The sequence below is a fragment of the Cnephaeus nilssonii genome, assembly GCF_951640355.1.
Source record: "Cnephaeus nilssonii genome assembly, chromosome: 17".
In the NCBI taxonomy this organism is placed as follows: Eukaryota; Metazoa; Chordata; class Mammalia; order Chiroptera; family Vespertilionidae; genus Cnephaeus; species Cnephaeus nilssonii.
Window position 1 is genome coordinate 7,967,975 of NC_137088.1, and position 23,554 is coordinate 7,991,528.

Consider the following 23,554-nt stretch of genomic DNA (forward strand, 5'->3'; position numbering starts at 1 on the left):
AACTGCAAAGAGGTGGTTCACACGTAATAAATACACGTAAAGGGTACTGAAATCTTAACCCTTAGAATCCTTGTGGCTCTCTTAGCAGATTTATTCATGGTTTTGCCTTTCTGCTTATTATTATTTGGAGCCTTATGTGTGAACACATGAGGATAAAACCAAATCAAAAATCTTAAGTGCCATGTAAGCCGGTTAGCATCCTCTGTTCTAGTTGCAGATGACAGCCCAAGCCACACTCTAACGAATATATGACATTGGTCAACTGCAGAGAAAATGTGCCTAAATCAGCAGAAATGTATCAGTACTGCTTAAAGAATCTGACCACAAAACTTCTTGATTAATGAGTAAACCAAAGAAATAGGACTCCACTATTTCATAAGTGAAATCCAAAATTTGCGGAGTATAAAAAAGTAAATTCTCACTTGTCTATAAGGAGGCATATTTTTCTCTGAAATTTAAATGATCTATGACAAAATTTAATAATGTGCAGCTTAATTACCGTAGTTTAAAATATCTTTAAGGCAAAAGCTACTCGAATAGTTTTCAAACACTAGTACAGGCTGTTAACACGTAAGGAAATATCCATGGGCTCTGCTGGGAGAAATAAAAGACTGATGGGATCCGTAACAATATGAAACGAACTCTAGAATGATGCTCCATTTCTTCCTTCTGGGATGCTCTCCCCAATGCCTTCCCATTACAGAATGTGTTTACACAAGCTATAGAATAAATTCACTTTACTGACAAGGGAACATTAGTTACTAAAAGAATGCACAGTCTACGAAGGGAATAAAATATGGGAACATTTGAGCATAGTATCCATAAACACTTTACAATTGCTCTATAGCCAAACTGCACATGATATTTCTTGGTGTCCTACAAGGGTATCAAGTTAAAAAGATCAACAATCTGAACAGTAATCCAAGTAGACCTGAAATAAATAAGATCCCTTCTTTTTTTGCCTCCATTGCCTTTAATAAAATTTCTCCCCAGGATTGTGTTTCCCAATCTACTCCCCACCCCCCACACCCGTTTTCCTCCAGGATTCATTCCCACTAACTGGACCACAATTTTCTTACTCCCGTCTCTAAAGGAATCCTTACGCTCATTCCACATACATCCACCTGTATGCTTCCCTCCCTGCCTTCTAGAATGTCCTCCTGCTATATCTCCATGCTTCTGTGGCCAAACGTGCCATGTCCTATACTTGTTTATCCCTCTAGTACCTACCCCAGGGCAGTGCCTATCGTGAAATGAGCTCAGTGACAACAAGAATGATGACATCTCATCCATTCATTTAATGAATATTTGCAGTGTCTACTGCGTGCTGAGCATTTTTCTAGTGGATGGGTATTCAGCTCATGGAATGCAAATTCAAGGGGGAAGAAATAGGCAATTAACAAATAAATACCTAGGAAAATAGATAAGGTGATGATAAGCCTTATAGCAAAGATTAAAGAAGAGTAAGACAATTAGTCACAGGTCAGAGAAGGCCCTCTGGTAGGAAGTCCTGTAAACAGAGGTCGGGAATATGTCAAAGCGAGGGCCACACGTTCCAGGCAGTCGGGAGGCACATACAATTTCCAAAGGCAAGGCCATGAGTGGTGTGTTCTTATGTGGCTGGAGCTCAGTGAAGGAAGAGATCAGAGAGCAAACCAGGCTCTAGCCCTTGTAAGGCCTTGTAGGCCGTGGTAAGAACCTTGCATTTTACCCCCAAAAGGGAGGAGTGGCCTGACCTGATCTGTGGTTCAAGTCAGCACTCTGGAGACTGTGAGAACAGACCACAGAAACACGGGAAGACCAGTTAGGAGGCAACTGTAACCGCTCAGGGGAGAAACTGTGATGGTAGTGTGGGAAGGGTATGAACTGACGAGATACTGGATGTCTTCGTAAGGTATAAGTAATTAGACTTGCTATTGATTGGACATGAAAGAAAGAAAGAAACCAAGAGTAACTCCAAGCAGCTGACCAACAGGGAGAGAACAGAGCTGCCACTGATTGAGATGGGTGAAGATCACTGGAATAACAAGCCTGTGGCAGAAAAGCCATTATTAGACAGAGACATGTCGATGGCGTGTTGGCAGCTGATGTGCAAGTCTGAGTTCACGGGGAAGGTCTGGGCTGGTGGCATTAATGTGAAAGTGCTCCTTGAGCAGATGATGTTTAAGGTCATTGAACTAAATGAGGTCACCGGGGAGTACAAGGCTCGGGTCTGGGCCTTGGAACCACTACGACACAAGCTAACAGAGGAAAAAGGGCCAGCAAGAGAAATGGAGAATGAGCGACTGGTGAGGAATGAAGAAAACCAGAAAGAGTGGCCACACTGCCCAGGAGGGAGACTTCAAGAAAGAAGACAGTAGACGTCTAGTTTCTGGTAAAGGTTAGTTAGGCTAGTCAGCCAAACCTTCCCACCTCAAAAAAACAACAATGAGGAGTGCTGAATAAAATACATATCCACTTAGTATATCATCACATCAAATTGTGTAGATTACAAATAAACAAAAAAAATATGCCTAAGACAACTGTCTACTGTTAAAAAAGAACTTGTTCCGATAAAACTTTCAGTGAAAGCATCATACAGTGGTGAAAAAGTGCTATCTCGGAGACCATTTAAATGCAAAAGGAGAAGATATTCTCTGAAATACTGTATCGGGGACGCAGAACAAACGCAAGGAACTGATGTCAGACTCTGTGGTGACACTTCAATAAAGCAGTTTAAAAAGGTGCACGTGGACTGTTTAAATATATTTTATGAGATGTAATAACGAAAAAATCCTAACGCTATACATTATTTTATTTTTGTTGTTTTTTTAAAGCAATACATTATCTTATACGTGGAATTGTAAGTACATATGTGTAACAACAGTAACAAATAAATAAACTAAGTGGACCACAATTTTCTAGATATCTATAGTCACAGAGGGATATTTGTATACTTCATCAAATTCCTAAAAGATTTATATATTCCACAGGGTTCCAAAAGAAACATATTTTTTTTGGAATTTCCATTGCACAAGGCTTAGCACCACTAAGTATAGACTTAATAACTAACTCATTTACTATCATGGTAATCAACATAAAGAGATACCTGATCAAGGAACCTATTGATAGCAAGAGAAGTGGTAACATGCTCCGGCCCATGAAATTCACTCATCTTGCAGGTATTCCTTCAGAAGAGCCTAGCTTGCCTGAAAGAAGAAATGGCTTCCTGACAACTCAGTCACGGTGCCAACTGGGAAACACAATGCAAAGTTGGGCTCCATCTCACAACAATGAAGCATATGTTGTGAATCAGCAAGCAAAACATACGCTTTTGTCTCTTCCACAGTCTAAACACGGGTCTGGTAACCACGGGGTAGAAGTGGGAGTGACCACCTGTCACTATTACATCTATTAGCCCGCTCCCAGGGTTTTTCTTCCTGCCTCCATGACCCTGAGCTCCGCTGGACTGGTTCCCAGGAAGGAAAGTTCCCACCAGAGGATACAACAATTCCATCTGGGGGAATGAAGAAGGTTACTCTACAGGATGAGAGTGATCATGATTACCAAGAGAAAATCGGATTGCTGCCAAATAGTGCAGACAGGGGCAACCAGAACCCACGGGAGTCTCTGAAGAGCCTCTAAGTTCTTCCATATCTAATAAAGTTAATGAAAACCTCGCAACCAAGAAAAGGCAGGTTCAGATCTTCCAGGTACCTGATATCCTCAGCCAATGCACAAACCTGTAATTCAAGGTTATTTATGTCAGTGGACTGCTGGATCAGAGGGATTCCTGATACACACTTGGAAATGCCCTCAAAAAAGTAGTCCCACCAATTGGACATAAGATATTGATAGTTTCTTGTCTTAATTTGATATTACGATGGGTAGAAATAATATTTGCTTATTTCAATTTGCATTTCTTTGATTACTAATGAGGCTGAATATCTGTTCACATCTTCATAAATCTCTTTACAGTACATAGATTGTTATATATAATGCAAAAATGTACAGATTTTGTAAGCAAGAGATTTTTTATTTATGATTTTGGGGAAATATAAAAGTATCTGATCTTTATATAGCCCCAAACTCTCAGAATTTCCTTTTATGGTTTCTTTCATTATGGTTTCTACTCAGAAAAGCTATCCTTACCCATATTTAAACATATTTTTTCTTCCAGCTGTTTATAGTTTCTTTTAATACATAATTCTTTAATCCATCTGGAATTGACTTTCGTATGGTGTAAGCTGAGAAGATAATTTTTTCCCACACAGTTAACCAATCACATAGGGTAAATATTTTTTTAATTGTTCTTTTAAGATCAAAGCAGTTCTTTTCTTTTTTTTTCACTCATAACCATATTAACAGCAGTGTTATGGAGGGAGCAAAACCTCTAGGAAGACCTAATCCATCAGGAGGCACTGGCATGTCAGGCTCGCAGCAAACCCATACAATAGATATAAAAGCCTATTCATCCTCTAAAAGGGTTATCATTTCTAGAGACACACAGGACCCTATTTTATCACCCGCCATATTCAGTATGAGCATGAAGCCATTTGAAGAAATAGGTGGACATTCAGGGGCCATCACATCATTTTTATCTGATTCTGACAGCTCCATTTCACTGCCGCCATGCTAGAAAGACTTGAGAGCTGACATCATAAAAAATGTGCTGAAATTTAACCCATAAAAGGCTGAAAGTGACCATGGTAAGCAGGAAAAATATCTACATAATGTAGCAAAGGTTATCATGGGCTCCTGATGTGAGCTTTTGGGTCTCAGGCACACGGCAGCACGTGGTAAGCTCAGAACTCCAGCGGCAAGTGGAGTTTCAGGAGACAAATAAGGAGGGGAGAACATTTTTCCATATAAACTCATCACAGAGACTTTTAACATCTCTCTGGCCTGAGTCTGCCTCTCTTTTCCATACTTTTATATTCAATCTTGCATTTTATGTGCATACCAACCAATACGTGGGCTACAGAGCACAAAGGAACACATAGAAACCATCTTTGCATAGTCTGTACTGGCTGCCTGTGTGTGTCTGGGAGTAATTTTATTACTGAATTTAATCTACAAAGTCTAAAAAAATTGAGCTTTGACTACCTTAGGGGTTCTCCTTCAAAATTGACTGGTACCTATTGCTAATATTTACTTAAGTTTTAAGGGGTTTGTTTGTTGCTTCATTAAATATTTTTCTTAATTATAGGAGTGAAATGTACTTATTGTAATAAGGCTAAAAATGAATTAAGATACATAATATCCCCATCCCACCCTCCTCAGATAACCTGCATGTATATCTCTCCATGCAGGTTTTTAAAAATAAAATTTTATACAAATACACACAAGTAGAAGAATTTCGCCATTTTTATTTGTTGTTTTCTAAAAATAACTTCATAATCCGATATAATAAAAGCCCAGCGACCATAACGGCAGAACGACCAGAATGACCGCTTGACCAGTCACTATAAGGTGCACTGACCACCTCTCGGTCCCTTTCCCCGGCCAGCAGCCTCCGATCGCCAATGGCGAACAGGAACCAGGGTGGGTGGCGAGGGATGCGGGCGGCGCCAGGCCAAGGCCCCTGCCCCACTGGTCACCCCACACACAGAGGGCAACCCGAGGCGGGGGTGGGGCCGGCAAGCGGGCAGCAACAGCCAACCTCTCAGTCCCTCCCCCGGCTATCAGGCTCCCATCAGCGGATGGCGAAGGGGGAACCAGGGTGGTTGGTGGCAAGATGGCCCTGATCGCAGGCTAGGCCTAGGGACCGTGCCCACACACAATTTCGTGTGCCAGGCCTCTAGTTAATATACTATTAATTGTCCTTTCATTTTTTAAACTTACCTATATATCATGAACATCCCTCCAAGTTAATCAAATGAGACAGTGACTTCTAGTTTAGCTATACCATCATTTGTTGAAGTATTTCAATATCAATGGACATGAATTATATTTCCAGATACTGACCACTAGAAACAATGCTACATTGGATACCATCATGCATATTTCCTAAACAATTCATACCTCTATTTTAGCAGCTAAGTATCAAAGGTAGGCCTGTTAGAACCAAAGTGATGGGTATTGTTAATAGTCACAAGTGTTTCTGAGTTACTTTCCAAAAAGTTGGATCTATTCACATTCCCATGAGCCATATTCAAAAGTGACTTTGGATTTCTAGTTCTGCCTAGTTGGTGCAACCCCAATCCTCTCAAGTCCCCATCTTAATAACTAAAAATCCCTAGACATACTATTTTTAAAAGCACAGGAATGCCTGGCCGGCATGGCTCAGTGGTTCCATGTCAACCTATGAACCAAGAGGTCACGGTTAGATTCCCAGTCAGGGCACATGCCCAGGCTGTGGGCTCAATCCCAAGTGGGGGGCATGCAGGAGGCAGCCAATCAATGATTCTCTCTCATCATTGATGTTTCTAGCTCTTTCTCCCTCTCCCTTCCTCTCTGAAATCATAAAACTACATTAGAGATCAGCACTATCATGAACACTTGTCATTGCTTTGATGAGGGGGACATTAACTTTGACCCCTAATTAAGCAAAATGTTCTGCCTCCCCACCCACGGGGGGAAAAAAATTCTATTCTTCTCATTATACCTGTATTTTATTTATTTATTTATATTATATATATACATATATAATCAATTTGTTTTCTTTATTGTTATGTAAGTACTTACATAATATTCACAATTTTGCCTCTTGATGTACAAATCCTAAAATATTTACTCTCCAGCTGTTCACAAGAAAAAGTCTGCCAATCCCTAATCAAGATCCATCTCAACAACACCAGGCTCTCCTCCACATTCTATAATAATTAAAATGCTAGACTGAGAAATAGATATTAGACCATGTTTTTATGATCTCTCTGGGGTTCAACAGTGCATATGGACTGGACAGTTCAGAAGATGCTACTTGGAAGCATCGAGCGTGAAGAGAACCGGGTACATGCAGGACGGCTCCGGGGAGGGGAAGCCCAGAGAGTGAGAGACCTGCCCGTCCTAACACTCCCGATCCCTGCCCTGCTCCTTCCTCTACTTCACCAGGCTGTCCTGCGGGCTGGCAACTGCACATTCCGGAGTCCTACAATGATGAAAACTACCACCAAGACCCTGGTCCAGGAATACCTCCCAAAGACGCAAGCCAGAGCCACCTCAACACCTGCCTTGGATCGTCCTCAGACCTGGGAAACTCCAGCTAGTTCCCACCACCTGCTTCAGTTTCACAGCCTCCCTGGTCTCCAGGGTTTCCAAGCTGAGGCTGCACATGAAATATTAAACCCTTGAGAAAACCGAGAAAAAAATTCAATACCAGATACATAGAGGCTAAAAAATAATGAAACAGGCACCAATCTGAAGATGTTGATGAAGTCATCAGAGAAAGTCATACCTTGCTTGGCAGCTGAGCAGCAGCATCTCGTGGTTATGGATCAAAATATATAAAAGAACCAGGAAGGCTTTGGCTCGAATGGAAGCTGAGGGGCTGTCAAGCAAACGGATAATTGTAGAGACAAAATCCTGTAGAAGACATTAACATTTGCTTTAGAAAACAGGAAATAAATAGGGCAGTCAACTCTCAAGGTTAACGGATTATAATAACCAAACAGAAAGCAGGAAATAAAATAATATCAGCTACCATTTCTGCATTATTAATTTGTGCCAGATGCTATAGTAAATTTTTAATATGTATGATCTCATTTAAACCTGAAAACCAGCCATAAAAAGTTGACAATATTCTCCCTATTTTGAAAAAGGAAAATGAATCTTGAAAGGTTAAGTGATCTGCCCAAATTCACAAAGTTGGATTCAAATCCAGGTCAGTTGGACAGCAAAGCCTGCCTCTTAACCACTCGAAGACACAAGTGCAAGTGTGGCCATGATAACCAGACCTGGCGGCCATCACTGCATGCAGACGGGAGCCTCTGAGCAAACCTGCACATGCACAGGTCCTAGAGACGTAAAATAAAAATGATACCCAACACATGACACAAGAGAAAACATATATCCCTATGTAATTAAAGGTATAATGCAAAACAGAAGAATAAGTACCGACAAGTATTACAATTTTTTTCCCTTCTAACAGAGAGATTGTACATCATTTCAGGTGTCTATTAATATGCAAAAAGAAAACACACACACACACACACAGAATTAATGAATGTAAGTAGGCAAGAATATGGAATTGTGTTGTCACCAAGATGGCTGCAGAGCAGGAATACAAATTCCCAAGAGTCCTTCACAGAGGCAAGTACCTAGCGGTGACAGTGTGTCCAAGGCAGATGTAAGCAGCTTGATTTTTTGCCATGCCACAGGCCTTTACAGTGGGTGCTATATTGTCAGACAGGAAGAACGTACACAGATGTACACAGTCAGGTGTATGTTTCTCTGAAGGATGGAGATATATCTATGTATCTCTACCTATGCATCAGTCTCACCTAGTTCCTGAAGAAAAAAAAAAAATAAGCCAATTCATCACCATTCTATTCAAAACAGAATCAACGCCAAGTTTCCCTGAGTAACAGATCTGCTTCCACCTTATGTTAGTCAACTATTCACCTTTCCAGCACATGGACAGTAGACAGCCCAGTTCCCCACAGTCACCTTCCAGTTCTAATGTGTACTCTGTGGTCCAAGGACCATGATCACAAATCTGTTTTCCACACCAACACGACCCCTTCTCTCTCTCTCTCTCTCTCTCTCTCTCTCTCTCTCTCTCACACACACACACACACACACACACACACACACACACACACACACACACACAATTCCAAAGCCATTCAAACATCCACTAGCCGAAGACTGAAAAACTACTCCAGATTCTAGGACACTAAAAAGACATGGTAACTGACTGCAATTCAAGATCTGGAGGTTTTGTTCTGCATAAAACAACATTGCTGGGACAACTGCAAAATCTGAATAAGGTCTGTAGATTAGCTAATAATAATGCTAAATTAATGTTAACTTGGTTTTTAAATCCATGGCTTATTTGGGGGGAATATTCGGTGAAATCATTGAAGACAACATCTTAGAATTGGTAAGAACACACACGTAAGAGATAGAAAGAGAAACTATAAAGCAAATAAGGTAAAATGTCCGCCTTTGGTGAATATGAGTGAAGGGTATATTGCAATCATTTGTATTACACATCCAACATTAAACTTAGCAACTAACCAAAAGGAGGTCTACTCCAAGGATCATCAACCCAATAGCTAAAGTTAGAATTCTGAGCATCTTTCTTGACTTTCTCTTCCTCCTCCATCCCATGTCCAATAGATTCCCAATTCCTGCGAGAACAACACCCCACCATCGATGTCTTATTTCAATGCACCGTCTTTCCTGAATTACTGCAGGAGGCTCTATCCATCCTTGCATTCTTCCATCTATTCTACAAGATGCAGCTGCAGTCAGCTTCTATGACAGCAAATACGATTATGTTAGTCACCTATAAGTTGACTATTATGTTCAACTATTCTCAATAGTTGCTGCAACCCTTGAGATTAAGTCATTACTAAGAATCTTGCAAATTAAAATAATACACTTAGGATTTTGAGTGAAACCAACAAGGCAAACTATAGCAAATACCAGAAATAAAGGAAACTGGGTTCTGAAGAAGACGCAGTATATTACAGACTGCCATTGGGATCTAAGCCTAAAAGCATCTCGTGCCCTAAATAAATTCTCATTTAGCCACTTCAGAAAAACTGAATGAGCAGCACTGATCATCTCCCTACAACTAGTTGCCCAGGGCCCCGTGTTTAACCTTACACAACGGCACCACACTTCTAGAACAGTATTATTCTTACAACACCTGAGGAGGGAAGATTACAGACTGAAGGCAAAGGCTTAATGCCACGGATGACTAATCAAAACGACCTTCAGAGTAGCACAAATGACCTTGGGTCACTCCGGCACGCAATCCACTGTGTACTCAGCTTTGATTTAAATCCACCCTGCCATTCAGCTCAGTACACCTACATATTGCATGTGGAAACAAAAAGCAGAAGCCATTTAAATCTGTAAGCCAAACCACAGCAGGATGAGTTTATGTCCAACATTCAAATGGTACTTGACAGATTTCAGAATGGACATATCTATCGAACATAAAGATGATGGGACGGAATATTCAAAATGTTAGGAATGGGCCCACACAGTGGAAGCATCCACCACAAACAAAATGTTATCTTTATCATAGTTAAGCAAAAGGATGAGCCATCCCTCTAGCACATATCATAAAGGGGAAATTAGGAGGTGGAGGAAAATAGTGATGAGGTAGAAAACTTCAGAATTATCTCTTGTAAATCTCACGCAGTGAAACTGATCTGCTTCAATCAACTGTCACAGGAGAAAATCAAGGAGTACGGCCTGGCCACCGTTGATAATAGCCTCAAGGAAAAGCAGTGAGAAATCACGTGCATAACTACCCCGACACAATTTTCACACTGACGGAAATGAAAACCGTCCCGATGAAATCTAAAATGGTTTTCGGATTACACTTTCCTTGAAGAAGTTCAGCCAAGTATCTAAGTAAAAAATGTCTCTAGTAGAATATATATATTAATGAGGACAAGTTAAAAATATCACAATATGCACTCATAATCTGATTAGTATGCATAATTGCCATATTTTAAAAGCTTGATTAGCAACCATTGAGTCTATACGCCTAGTGATTTGTGAGAAATAAAACCTTAGTAAACTTAGCGTTCAGATTTTTCAAAATTCTGCAGGCACGAAGTTTCATAGTGATCTTCCCCAGTGCTTACAAATAACAGAGGTCTGCGGCTCCTAGTTTATTATTAATCACTGTTGTGCTGCTTGGTCCAAATGCTAAACCTGATGCAAGGAGGCAGTCAAACCAGACTGCACAAATAGAGAGAGACAGCGGCTACTGTCAAAATTAATAAGCAAAAAACTTAAAAGGCAGTATCTTCGTCAATGGCACTCAGAAGGAAGCCGTCTAGCCGAGACTGGTTTGGCTCAGTGGATAGAGCGTCGGCCTGCGGACTCAAGGGTCCCAGGTTCGATTCCGGTCAAGGGCATGTACCTTGGTTGCGGGCACATCCCCAGTAGGGGATGTGCAAGAGGCAGCTGATCGATGTTTCTCTCTCATCGATGTTTCTAACTCTCTGTCCCTCTCTCTTCCTCTCTGTAAAAAATCAATAAAATATATATATTTAAAAAAAAAAAAAAAAAAAAAAAAAAAGAAGGAAGCCGTCTGACCGGTGAGCCTGAACAAACTCACCTGTGGAACATGGTAGGGCTTTAAAAATTCATGTTATATCATTAAGTGACACCCCCCCCTCCAAAAGCAAACGAAGTCCAAAGGATGCATTAATGATGATCCGACTACAAAGTCCATTCAAAGTCAAAGACGCCAGGAACAAAATGACTGAGGCAGGTGTTTGAATCTATGTAACCTCAGTTGATGTGAGTGTGTTAAGCTCAATTAATTGAAATGCAGCAGAATGGGATTCCAGAAGTTTCATATGCTTTCGGTTTCCTAACATAAGAATCTGGCACTGAGTTCTTAACATAAGCTTTTTGTGTATATTTTGAAGCCACACCAGTGATTTAGTTACAAAGCAGTTGTCTAGTTAAGTGTAATATTCACATATTTTCCCCTTCTCCCTATACACACACACACACATATGTATAGACACAGTTGTATTTATATGTGAATAAACCTCTGTGGGTATATGTCAGTGCAAGTTTAGGACAACATACTATCCATCACCCTTATACTCATTACTTGGCTTTAACTTATTAAAACGATAGGAAAAGTATGGATCACCAAATAATACACAATTGATCCCATTTCTGTAAAAAGATTCTAATGGCACATGTGCGTGGCAACAGGAAGGAGGGATTAGATGAATGTATGTGTATGTGCACATATATATATATTCACAACAAATGAGAATTTGAAAGATACATATCAAAATTTTTAAAGAGATTACCTTAGGGAGGTAAGTACTTTATTTTAGTCTTCTCCTACCTCCTGACCTCCTGCCATGTCCCTTCATCCCTGCTGCCTACGTTCGGCTTCACTGGCCTTCTTTCTCTCCCCAGATCTCCCCCACACGTCCCACACCTCAGGGAAACCCAACTACCAAGTTCGTATTTGACCAGCCTGTGAAATATCATATTGTAACTAAATTAATTCATGCCTGTGCTCGGGTGGAAAAAAAATCTGCTAAAACTCTCAGCCTCTATTATCACAATTTACACAGTCAAACTACTCGAGTGGTGCTTTTTCTAATGCACTGACAACAACATTAATGACTTGGAAAATTTAGTAGCAAAAATTAGATATGCAGACTGTTGGAAAAAATACTTCCTCTGAAGCTCACATCTCTCAGCAAAGTCTAAATCAGACTAATTAAAGGCAAGAAGCGGCTTGCTCTCTGACTTTCACAGACCAAGTTTACTATGCAAACCTGCCCATTACTAATAGTAACTATTGAAATTTTAACTTTTAGGATGAAAATCAAAATTGAAAGTGTTGCGTGCACTGTAGAGGAACCACAGGAAACACGTCAGCGGGTCCCTTCACACTGAGCAGCGTCACCGTCACCATTCTGCAAAACCCAACGTGACAAGCATTTCCCTCCGAAAAGTGATCAGTGGTCCCATCAGTTATAAAACCACTGCACTAAGATTGGTAAGACACATGAGCATATGAAACAATGGGGAAGTCTTCCCATTGAAAATCTCTAACTCACTACTTTCCAAATGTACATATAACCACGGTCCACTTTTTCACCTGTTAACACCTCACTGAATTGAACACTAACACCCTAGGACATAAAGTTAAAACACGTTACCTAGAGACCTCAGTAAAATGCCAATTCTGAGTCGGCAGGCCTGGGGTGGGGCCTAGGTGGGGCCTGGGGCCTGCGTTTCCAACACACTCCCAGAAGATGCCGATGCTGGCCCAGGGATCTCTCTTCAGCAAGGACCGGAGAAGACACTTTTTTTTAACTTTTTTATTCTTGTATGTGCCCTGACCGGGATCGAACCTGCAACCTTGAAGTATCCAGATGATGCTCTAACCAACTGAGCTACCCAGCCAGGGCCTAGAGAAGATACTTTGAGGAAGGCTACCCTACAGAGCCTTCTTCAGAGCTCTACAGTTGTGTGATGTGATTTTACAAACTACTGTACATAAAATAATGGGAAAGCAAAGCAGTATGCGGGGACTAAGTTAAAAACAGGAGGAAGGGGGCACTAAGGGTGTGTGGCACTGACAGAGAATTAGACAAGGAAAGGAATAAAAGTGAGTCAGAATATAAAGGGACCCGACCCTAAGGCAGACAAAGGATATGGGGGGAAAGTTGGAGGAAGAGGAGGAGGGGGACAGGGAGGAAGACGAGGAGCAGGATGAAGAGGAGGAGGAGGAAGAGAAGGAGAAAGAGGAGGGGGCGAAAGGAAGAGGAGGCATGAGAAATACTAGTGTATAGAAAGGACATTTTCTAGCTTTCATTACTGACATGGGACCAGCAGGCAGAGCCATTTCCATTTTAATCACTGAAAGACTCTCATAACATCTTCGGATGAACGGCCTATGGTACACAGGTTTGGCAAAGTTCAAAAAGGTCCGTTGAGATGAAAAATAAATCCTACAGAGATGATATTCCTTGTCCACTAAAACTGTGGAAGAAAACAGTTTTAAGGTAGAGTACGAGGTGGAGGGAATGCAAACCTTTTCTTGGATTAGTCTCTGCAGGTGGATCCCACAGGACAGCATGGCCGTGAACAAGGTCAGCAGGTACTGCTGAACTCGGCAGATGGCGGAGGCCAGGGCGGTGATCACCGAGGTCAGGCCCACCTTCTCAATGACGTTCTGGAAGGCGGACGGGGAGTGGCGAGTGATCCTGCACAGGGCCTGCGGAGACAGGGGACCGATCTGTCAGTCACTCCAAGGGCATCAGCCAGGCCTGTGCAGCGTAGAAGGCACTTAGCTCGCTCCTTCGTCACTGCTTTTGGCTTAAATGAGTTGGAAACTTTCAACACATTTAAAAATAAAACAATAACCCAGCTGCTAATGAAAACTAAAGTTGTTTTAAAACAGTAGATACTCTTAAAGTAATAGTCATATAAATTATGGTGAGCTAACTATGATAAACTAATTCTGTAAGTCTAGATAGGAAAACTTCCCCTTAAGTAATGAACATCATTAAGGACCCTGTTTTGTAGACACTAAGCTAAGGGATGGGGAAATAATCACGAAAGTATATATCTAACTTTTATTGGAGAACACCAAGAGCATCTACAGACTAGCTCATTTAATTCTCCCAACAATGTGTAAGGTATTATTATTAACCCCATTTCATAGATGGTAAAACTAAGGCATAAAATATTTTTAATATATTTTTATTGATTTTTTACAGAGAGGAGGGGCGAGGGATAGAGAGTTAGAAACATCGATCAGCTGCCTCCTGCACACTCCCCACTGGGTATGTGCCCGAAACCAAAGTACATACCCTTGACCAGAATCAAACCTGGGACCTTTCAGTCTGCAGGCCAACGCTCTATCCACTGAGCCAAACCGATTAGAGCAAGGCATAAAATATTTGAGCCATTTGCCCAAAAACACATAGCTAGTAAGTGGCAAAGCTGGAATTCAAGCTGAGGTTATCAGACCCCTGAGCTTTTCCTAAATTGCTCATAAACTATTAGAGATAAAACCTGTAATTAATAAACTAACAGAATGTAGTAAGTGTTGGAATATGAGTGGGCTCAGTAATCATGCTTGGAAAGGCAGGAAAGGCAACTCAGCCACAGCTACCTAAGCAAGGTGATACTGAACCAGTTCCCGCAGGGGAAGTAGGAAATGGCGGCGGGAAAGGAAGGGAGGAACATTCTAGGCAGAGAGAGAGAGAATGAGGATTCCCACGGCGATAGGAGATGAAGAGTATTTGTCTGATGCAAGCAGAACCTGCTTCGGGAGAAGGAGGGGAGGCGGAGAGTAGGAAAGAGGAAAACAGGATCCATCTGTAAAAGCAGGCTGAAGCCAGAGAGGGCCTACCAAGCTAGGACCTTCTAGTTGTATGCCGTAAGACAGCGATTTTAAACCCGTGTGTGGCAAGAATTTTTAGAACACGCAATACCTGACTATTCATTCAGGGGCACTGACCTTTTGTCCTTAGATTGTCAAATAAAAGATGACAACAGCCAACACAACAATAGCTGTCCGGTGTGAGTGAATCAAAATTGTATCTATTTTTTGTCAGATCGACAAAAATATATTTTTTGGCGTGCTGCAGAATTTTGGTAATTAGTTTATGTGTGCCATGCGATGAAAAAGGTTGAAAATCGCAGCCATAAGCAAAGGGAAGACCTCAAAAGTTTTAAGTGAAAGAGAGGCATGGTCATATTCCGTGTGCCCATGGGAGACTTCAAAGAGAGAAATAAACTTAGGCCAGAAATAGTTTTACAAAAACATTCACTATAATTAATGTCATAACCTTCCTGATTTATATTTAAAATGGATTTATAACCTTGATTATGAAAAGATCAAGTATAAGATGAATTGCTATTATGAAAAGATCAAGTAAAAGATGAGTTATTAGAAATATTACGATGTCAAAAGAAAGGACAGCAGGCAGGAGGGAGAGAAAAGATAAAGACTTTGAAAAATATTTTCATTTTCTTGAACATCTCAGGAAAAATTTTAATATTTGTTCTATCTCCAAGAATGAACTTCCTTTAAAAGTTATTCCTATTGAAAAAATAAGGAAAACAAGTGCTGGTTGGCATAAAGTCAATCTCCCACCAGAATGACACGTTTAAAGTGGATGTATTTCTTTTATGCCAAGCCACACTCCCAGTCTTTATGAAAATGCTAATGTGACCTATTACAACCAGAAAGGAACAGGTAGCACACATAGCAACCGTGGAAATCCAGAGGACCCTCTCCAATGCTGTCCTCGGGAGTGAGACACAGGTGAGAGGTAGAAGAAGGAAAAGGGCGCCCAGCCAGTGTGGCTCAGTGGTTGAGTGTTGACCTATGAACCAAGTGGTCACGGCTGGATTCCGGTCAGGGCACATGCCCAAGTGGCAGGCTCAACCACTAACAGTGGGTACACAGGAGGCAACCAATCAATGATTCTGGCTCATTGATTCTCATTGATCTTTTCATAATCATTCTCTCTCTCTCCCTCTTCCTTCCTGTCACTGAAATCAATAAAAACATGTAAAAAATATTTTCTTAAAAAAGGACAAGGAAGAGTCTTCAACCTTTTCTGTCTGCACTGTTCAAATGTTTCAAATAAATGCATATTATTTTATTAGGACTTTAATTACATTCCAATGCCATGACTGCATTAGACGTTTTTAAAATTACTACAAGGAAATAAGCATTTACAAGAAAAGCTTACTTTATTAATAATGTATACATTTTCTACCATTTCTGAAGTTACTAAGCAAACAAATATACTGAAAAAAAAGAACATTTGCTAAGCACTAAATATATACTGTTCCCTAAATAAATAAATAAATAAATAAATAAATAAATAACAAGTGTCCCTTTCTTCATGGAACTGATTAGCAAGTGGGATCCTTATAAAAGTCCTGTCTTAATCATTCATAAAGGACAAGAGGACCTCAAACTGACATCTGCACTCCCATGGTCACTGCAGCATTATTCACAATAGCTAAGGTATGGAAACAAACTAACCACCCAGCAACAGATGACGAAGTAAAAAAAAAAAAAAAAAAAAAAAAAAAAGTGGCCCAGACATACAACAGAATGTTATTCAGCCGTGAGAAACATGAAAATCCTGCCTTTTGTGGCAACATGGATGGGCCTTGAGGACATCCTCCTGAGTAAGATAAGTCAGGCAGAGAAAGACAAACATTGTATGAAATCACTCACATGTGGAATCTTAAAAAACTGACCTCATAGAAACTCAGTGGTGGTTGTCAGGGGTAAGAGGGTGGGGAAAGGGGAAGATGTTGGTCAAACGGCACCAACGTCCAGATTTAAGATGAGTAAGTTCTGGGAATATAATGCAGAACATAATGATTATAGTTAATAATACTGTGATATACATTTGAAAGTTGCTAAGAGAATAGATCTTAAATGTTGTACCACAAAAGAGAAATGACAGTTACCTGATGTGATGGAGGTGCTAGCTACCACTATGGTACTGATCATTTTATAATATACTAGAGGCCCGATGCACGAAATGCGTGCAAGAATAGGCCTTCCTTCCCCTGGCTGCCGGCACCGGCTTCTTCCGGCACCAGTTTCCCTCCGGCACCTGGTACCTGGGCTTCCCTCCTCCGGCCACTGGCAGGCACCCGGGACCCGGGCTGGCTTCCCTCGGGCCACCCATGGGCACCCGGGACCTAGGCTGGCTTCTCTCGGGCCGCCCGCAGGTACCTGGACCCGGGTTGGCTTCCCTCTGGCCCCAGCTTGGTCAGGAAGGACGTCCGGAATATTACCCTTTTATTATTATAGATTAAGACCAAATCAGCATGTTGTACACCTTAAACTTACACAGTGTTACATGTCACTTATCCTATATAATAAAAGGCTAATATGCAAATCGACAGAACAGCAGAATGACCAGTTGCTATGACATGCACTGACCACCAGGGGGTAGATGCTCAACACAGGAGCTGCCCCCTGGTGGTCAGTGCACTCCCACAGGGGGAGCGCCGCTCAGCCAGAAGCCAGGCTCATGGCTGGTGAGCGCAGCGGTGATGGTGGGAGCCTCTCCTGCCTCCGCGGCAGGACTAAGGATGTCCACTGAGGGCTCCTGGACTGTGAGAGGGCGCAGGCGGGCTGAGAGACACCCCCCACCCCCAAGTGCATGAATTTCGTGCATCGGGCCTCTAGTATCTCAATAAAACTGAAAAATAAATCACTGACTCCATTTCAAACTTATACCAGAAATCTGTCTTCATTTATAGGCAGCCATATCAGAATGAAATTCCATGATCTAAACTGTACTGTGAACACCTTTCAAATAACTTTGCAATCTCTCCTCTTTCTTCCGAGGGAGTCACAGGTGGCTAAGTTAGATGCCACGGTTTGGAAGCTATGCAAGTAGGGTTCTTCACGTCTACAACCCACACTGTACCCGTTTCCACAGAAAAGTAGCAGCTAGTATTTGGAAGCGGGAACAGGAAAAATAAATTCACTAAAAACAAATCTGGTTCGGAAAGTGAACGTTTAAAAAATTCATTTGTGATAATCCTAAGAAAACTGCTGTTTAGAAAATCAAAACAGAATTGTTTCATTAATTTTCTAATCCAAGGATTTAAAAATAAGAACATTTTCAATGGAGTCCTTAAAGATCATGCTACAGCCAGAACTTTTCAAGCAAATTAAGGGTTCTCCCAACAATGACTTCACTACCGAGAAAACTGACTTTCTATCGATATAAAACCCCTACCCAATCATGATGGGCACATTTCGTGATAAGAGACTTCTCAAGACTACTTCTAAGTGTATTCAAAGCAATATAAGGGCGACTAGAATGGTCTGGTCTTCAGAATGCTGCTCAGAAGCCCAAGGCTCTCCGTGAACGGGTCGCTCTGGATAGCAAGCACGGGTACAGGGCTTCTTGGAGGCTTAAGGGCATATTAGTGCTTGTATTTTCTGAATTTAAAAAAAAATCAGATCTCAAGTGGCATGGTTTTGAAGTATTTATTTATTTTAAAATAGAGTTTGAGACGACATTCTAAAACTGGGAAGAATAGTTCCAGTTCAAAATTTGCTTCCAAAAGAACATTGCATTACCTTCAGAATTTCTATTCAATAACAAGCTCTCTGAGAAATGGACTAGTTCAAAAGAGAAGGCTGTGTACGTATTAGTTATATGAACAGGATCACCGCCAAAGAAATTTAAGAATCATTCCTTGTCTTTTGAATGATTTTTGGATGCCATATTAAAACCACCTTGGAGGCTTTTTCAAACTACACACACTCTCCTCCAACCAAGAGATTTAAAGACATAAGAATAGGGGCAGGGAGGGGATAAGAGGACAGAAAAGAAAAAAAGACATTTTTTGTATAATTGGCAAAATGTCCGTGAAAAATTATTTAGATGAATGCTAAGAAAGAAACACCAGCAGCCCAAGAGGAAAAATGAAGCTTAATGTGTCAGCTGAAGAAAGGACTAGAAAGAACAAGACTTTGGTGAGAACAACTGGAAAAAATTAGCCAAGAAAAGAAGCCATGCAGATATAAAGATGGATGTGAGAACATGAACCCAATTAAAGCAAGACAGATTTTTTTAAAGGCCTGGATTAAAATGGATGCCTCAAGATATAATTCCAAGACGCCTGGAGAAAGTTCACTGGCATACTCTGTGACTACCTCTCTGATGGTTCCTCCATAATTACTCACATGGTAATTAGGTTTTGTAATTTTGAGCTCACATGGCTCCTGAAGCAGGTATGGGTGGGTGTGTGTGTGTGTGTGTGTGTGTGTGTTTGTGTACGCGCATATGTGTGTGTGTGTGTGAGATGCTATATATCCCTTGCTTAATAATACTCTGTGAGCCGGATTGTTAGCGCTTTATCTTCAAAATTACGTGGGTGAATTAAGATAAGAACTAGAAAAAGGTGCGGTGGGTGCCGCGGGGCACATGCCCCCGCCCAGCCCCAGCGGCCGCCGCCCCTCCCGGTGCTGCAACCCGTCCGGGCTCCTAAAGGTGCGGACATAGCGAGGCCCCAAACGCCCCGCCCTCCCTCGCATCCCGGCCAAAAAAAAAAAATTCATAAATAGCCACAGGATTTAGCAACACGCAAGTCATTGCAGATCTCAGCGGAATGAGCTTCAGTGACATCTTCGGGACAGACAGCAGACTGGGTGAAGAGGAAATGGGCCAGAAAGGAGCGATAATTTGTAATGACAACTCTGTATGAACAAGATTGGCCGTGAAGAGGGATATGCAGCCTGAGTCCTTTGGACATGTTTATTTCTGTGCTTTTGGTTCGGTTTGGTTTGTAATGGGGCACAGAATACCTGAATGCTGATTAGAAAGCTCTGGAAGGACAGGTTAGAGATTTAGGAAAAGAGCAAAAATAACCACTGAGTGAGGTTCCCAAAAGGGGCCCAACACACAGACCTGGAGAAACCCGGGCGGTTTGTCTGACAGGAGACACAGTCAGGGGCAGCAGGAGGGGGAGCGGAGGACAGGTGTGGACGGAAACACCTCCGATGTGCAGCCGCAAGTGAGGGTGATTCCCCCTGGATGTCCTCACGTTCCCCTGGGAGTCATTTCCTGAGGATGCCGAGGGAAACGTGGGGTTGGAGATGTAAGGAAAGCGGGAGGCTAGGGCGCTGCCACAGTGGGGAGTGTACGAATGAGCAGACGGAGAAAGGCAGTGAGCTGCCATGTGATGCTGAGCGGTCAAGAGAACAGTGACCAACGAGGGGACAGGAACTAATGTCACGAGGAAGGACGGCATTTCTTCAAAAGACTATTAAACTGATACAACCCTGTTAACACGTCTTCAAACAGTTATCCTTCATACCAAGTTAGTATGACTTGTGCACAAAGTAGCAGACAACGAATCAAAACACAAAACCCGAAAAACCACAGATGCCTGGGGATGAATTCATTTGAAACACATGATAAACCCATTTAATATAAACTCCAAGAGAGGGAGCTGACGGGGACACTAAAAATATACCAAACCAAACCCTGTTTTGGACCGTTTTCCGCTATCACCTCCGTATAGTTTGGATCACGTCATGGTCCCCCCAGGTGCCGACAGAACTTCCTGACAGTGCCCGTGTTGTCCAGCCCCTGGTGTGAAACGTCTACTATAGGAGAAAATCAAGTTATTGTTCCTCGGAGGTTTCTGTTTCCTACCTAGGCAATTACTCTATTTCTCGCATAATTTTTGCAAGCTTGGTGTTTCAATACGTGAGAATGTACCCCCCAAAGATGCTCCATCTCACCGATACTGCTGTGATCCTGAGAGAATCGACAGTGGAGTGTCTGAAGAGGTGCCATAAGACGGGTCCAACCTCTCCCGTGATGAAGCCCTGGGCCTGCGCAGAGCAGGTGGTGCAGACGTTCTCGATAACCTTCGCTGCCATGTGGTTCACCACACGTTCCTCCTGCAGAAGGAGAGCAGAGAACGAGGAGGAGATGAAAAGGGTGTTACTTAGTATGGAAAACGGACATGTCACTTTTTCATGACCATTGCAAATAAAGGCCTGGCACCAGGAGGGTGTGACCTGCACCCCCGGATGCGTTAGGTCTTTTAGGAGGTGTGATCATGCTTTCAGGCTATTATGAAGCTATTACCAACAACCTAGCATAATATAACATATTTTAATAAAAAAGCTGAAATACTATGGGAAAAAAAAAAACAATAAAAGCATAACAAAACTGGAAGGTGATTTTAAAGACACAGGAGCAGGCAATCCTAAGAAATCACTCAGGGCTGGGAATAATTAGTGTACCAACGGCCAAAGACCATCTAAATATGAGGCATCGAGGGAAACCTAAGAAAGGCGTAGCCTCAGTGGTGTGACCCAACGACCCCTTAAGGCTGTTCGGGATTGTCCTAACAGTGCTTAAAATCCAGCCTCAAAAGGGATCCAACTGTTTCCAAGGAACTCAAATGAGTCCAAGAAAAAGGACCAAAGTACTTAAAAGAATTCAGAAAAACTCCAGCACCCAACAATATAAAAATCAGAGTGTCTGAAAGCCAATGAAATGGTACCACACGTGCCAAGCAGCGGGAAAATATGACGCATAAGAATAAGTAAATTCACCCTGGCCGTGTGGCTCAGTTGGTTGAGCATCATCCCATACACCAAAAGGTTATGGGTTCAACAACTGGTCCGGGTGCATAGGGTAGGCAACCAATCGATGTTTCTCTCTCTCCCTTCCCTACTCTCTAAAATCAACCAAAAGCATATCCTCGGGTGAGGATTAAAAATATATAAATGTTAAAGTATTGTATGTATGATGTAATCCCATGTCTAACAAAATGTATGTTTTTACTAATCTATATATACACATATATATAGATTAGTAAAAGGGCACACAATACTCGGCAGGGGGTGTAGGGAGAGGGATCCACTAATTTGACTTTAGACATTTGTACATCGTTTGCATTGTTACAGCATGAGTGTATTAGTTTTCAACCCAAATTTAGATATTTTTCATGAAAAAATATTTTTTAAATGAGAAAACATTGAATTATATCTAGATTCAAGCCATAGTTTTACACTCTATTAGCTATATATCGCTGGGCGTTTTCATCCCTATGCCTCAGCTTCATCATCTATAAAACACAAGGAAGTTTAAAAATTAAATGAGGCAACATACATCCCTGGCCGGTTTGGTTCAGTGGCTAGAGCGTCGGCCTGCAGACCGAAGGGACCCGAGTTCAATTCCAGTCAAGGGCACGTACCTCAGTGCAGGCTCCTCCCCGCCCAGGTCCTGGTCAGGGCTCGTGCAGGAGGCAACCAATGGATGTTTCTCTCACATCTATATTTCTCTCTGTCTTTCCCTCTCTCTTCCCCTCTCCCTAAAAATCAATCAGAAAAACATCCTCGATGAGGATTAAAAAAAAAAGAGTCAACATACATGAATACTTAATCTAGGTCATAAAAAGTAGTAAATTTTCAATGTGTTAGCTTTTCTTCCTATGATTAATGCTATACAGTCTGAACTGTAAGGCTGCTAGAGAAGAAATGTCAAAGATATTTGAACTCTCTCAAACTTTGACACATTTCGTCTCTCAGAATGAGCACTAGAGAGAATGCTTCCTCCCATTCCTGATGTTTCCCTCCATGTAGATAGGATACATCAATGTAACACCTTTAGCCTCTCTGTTCCTTCACTCAACTCTCCCCTTTTCCCTGAGCAAAGGCCACCCACAGAGTTGTCTTCTTTTACCCTCCCCCCATCTTAAGTCCCTGGATAGGGACTCTGCTTGGAGAGTGCTGCTTTATGGGGAGGGGGAGGAGGGGAGGTGTTAGGATTCCCTAAATATAGGAGTTCAATATAAGGAAGCCTATTTGCCCATAGATGTAGCTATGTCCTCCGCCCTAGCTCTCATTATGTACATATATGCCCTAGCTCTCTTTATGTACATATATGCTCCAGTTCTCATTATGTACACATATGCCCTAGCTCTCATTACATACATACGTATATGCCATTTTCGTCCCATATGCCTTGCTCTATCTCATTTCTCATTGGGTTCTGAAACTTTTCCCCTGAATGTGGGGGGAGAGGTGCTATTATGCGGGACCTCTCACCTTACCATGTGCTTTAGAGCATAATTGTCAGTCAATTCCTAGAGGACTCACTCCTGGTACCAGAGGACCACACCTAGTTGAGCACCCAGGTTAGAAAGGGGCCAAGTGTCACCCAGTCTTCTATAAACTCAGGGAGACTATCAGGCCAATTCAACCCCCTACTGCCATCCCAGTCCCTCTGGGATCCCCTGAGGGACATCACACAAGCACCAGGATTGGGGCTATTTTCTGCTTAATTTACTCTTCAGAAGGGGTAACTGAACTAAACTAATATCTGTCATTTAAATCAAAGACCTACTTCATCATATCATGAGGATAAAAGCT

At 41.8% G+C, this 23,554-nt stretch overlaps 1 protein-coding gene across 4 annotated transcripts in view; it reads right to left on the reverse strand.

Moving 5' to 3' along the window:
- The window catches only part of ULK4 (unc-51 like kinase 4), a 263,268-nt gene that overhangs the window by 194,787 nt on the left and 44,927 nt on the right, over positions 1-23,554 (reverse strand). For all 4 annotated transcript variants that reach the window (XM_079795341.1, XM_079795342.1, XM_079795339.1 and 1 more), the window contains 3 exons: positions 20,909-21,070; positions 13,688-13,870; positions 7,376-7,503 (listed from right to left, as the gene is read on the reverse strand). In XM_079795341.1, coding sequence (XP_079651467.1) covers positions 7,376-7,503; positions 13,688-13,870; positions 20,909-21,070 — 473 coding nt within the window. The remainder of the gene's footprint in view (positions 1-7,375; positions 7,504-13,687; positions 13,871-20,908; positions 21,071-23,554) is intronic.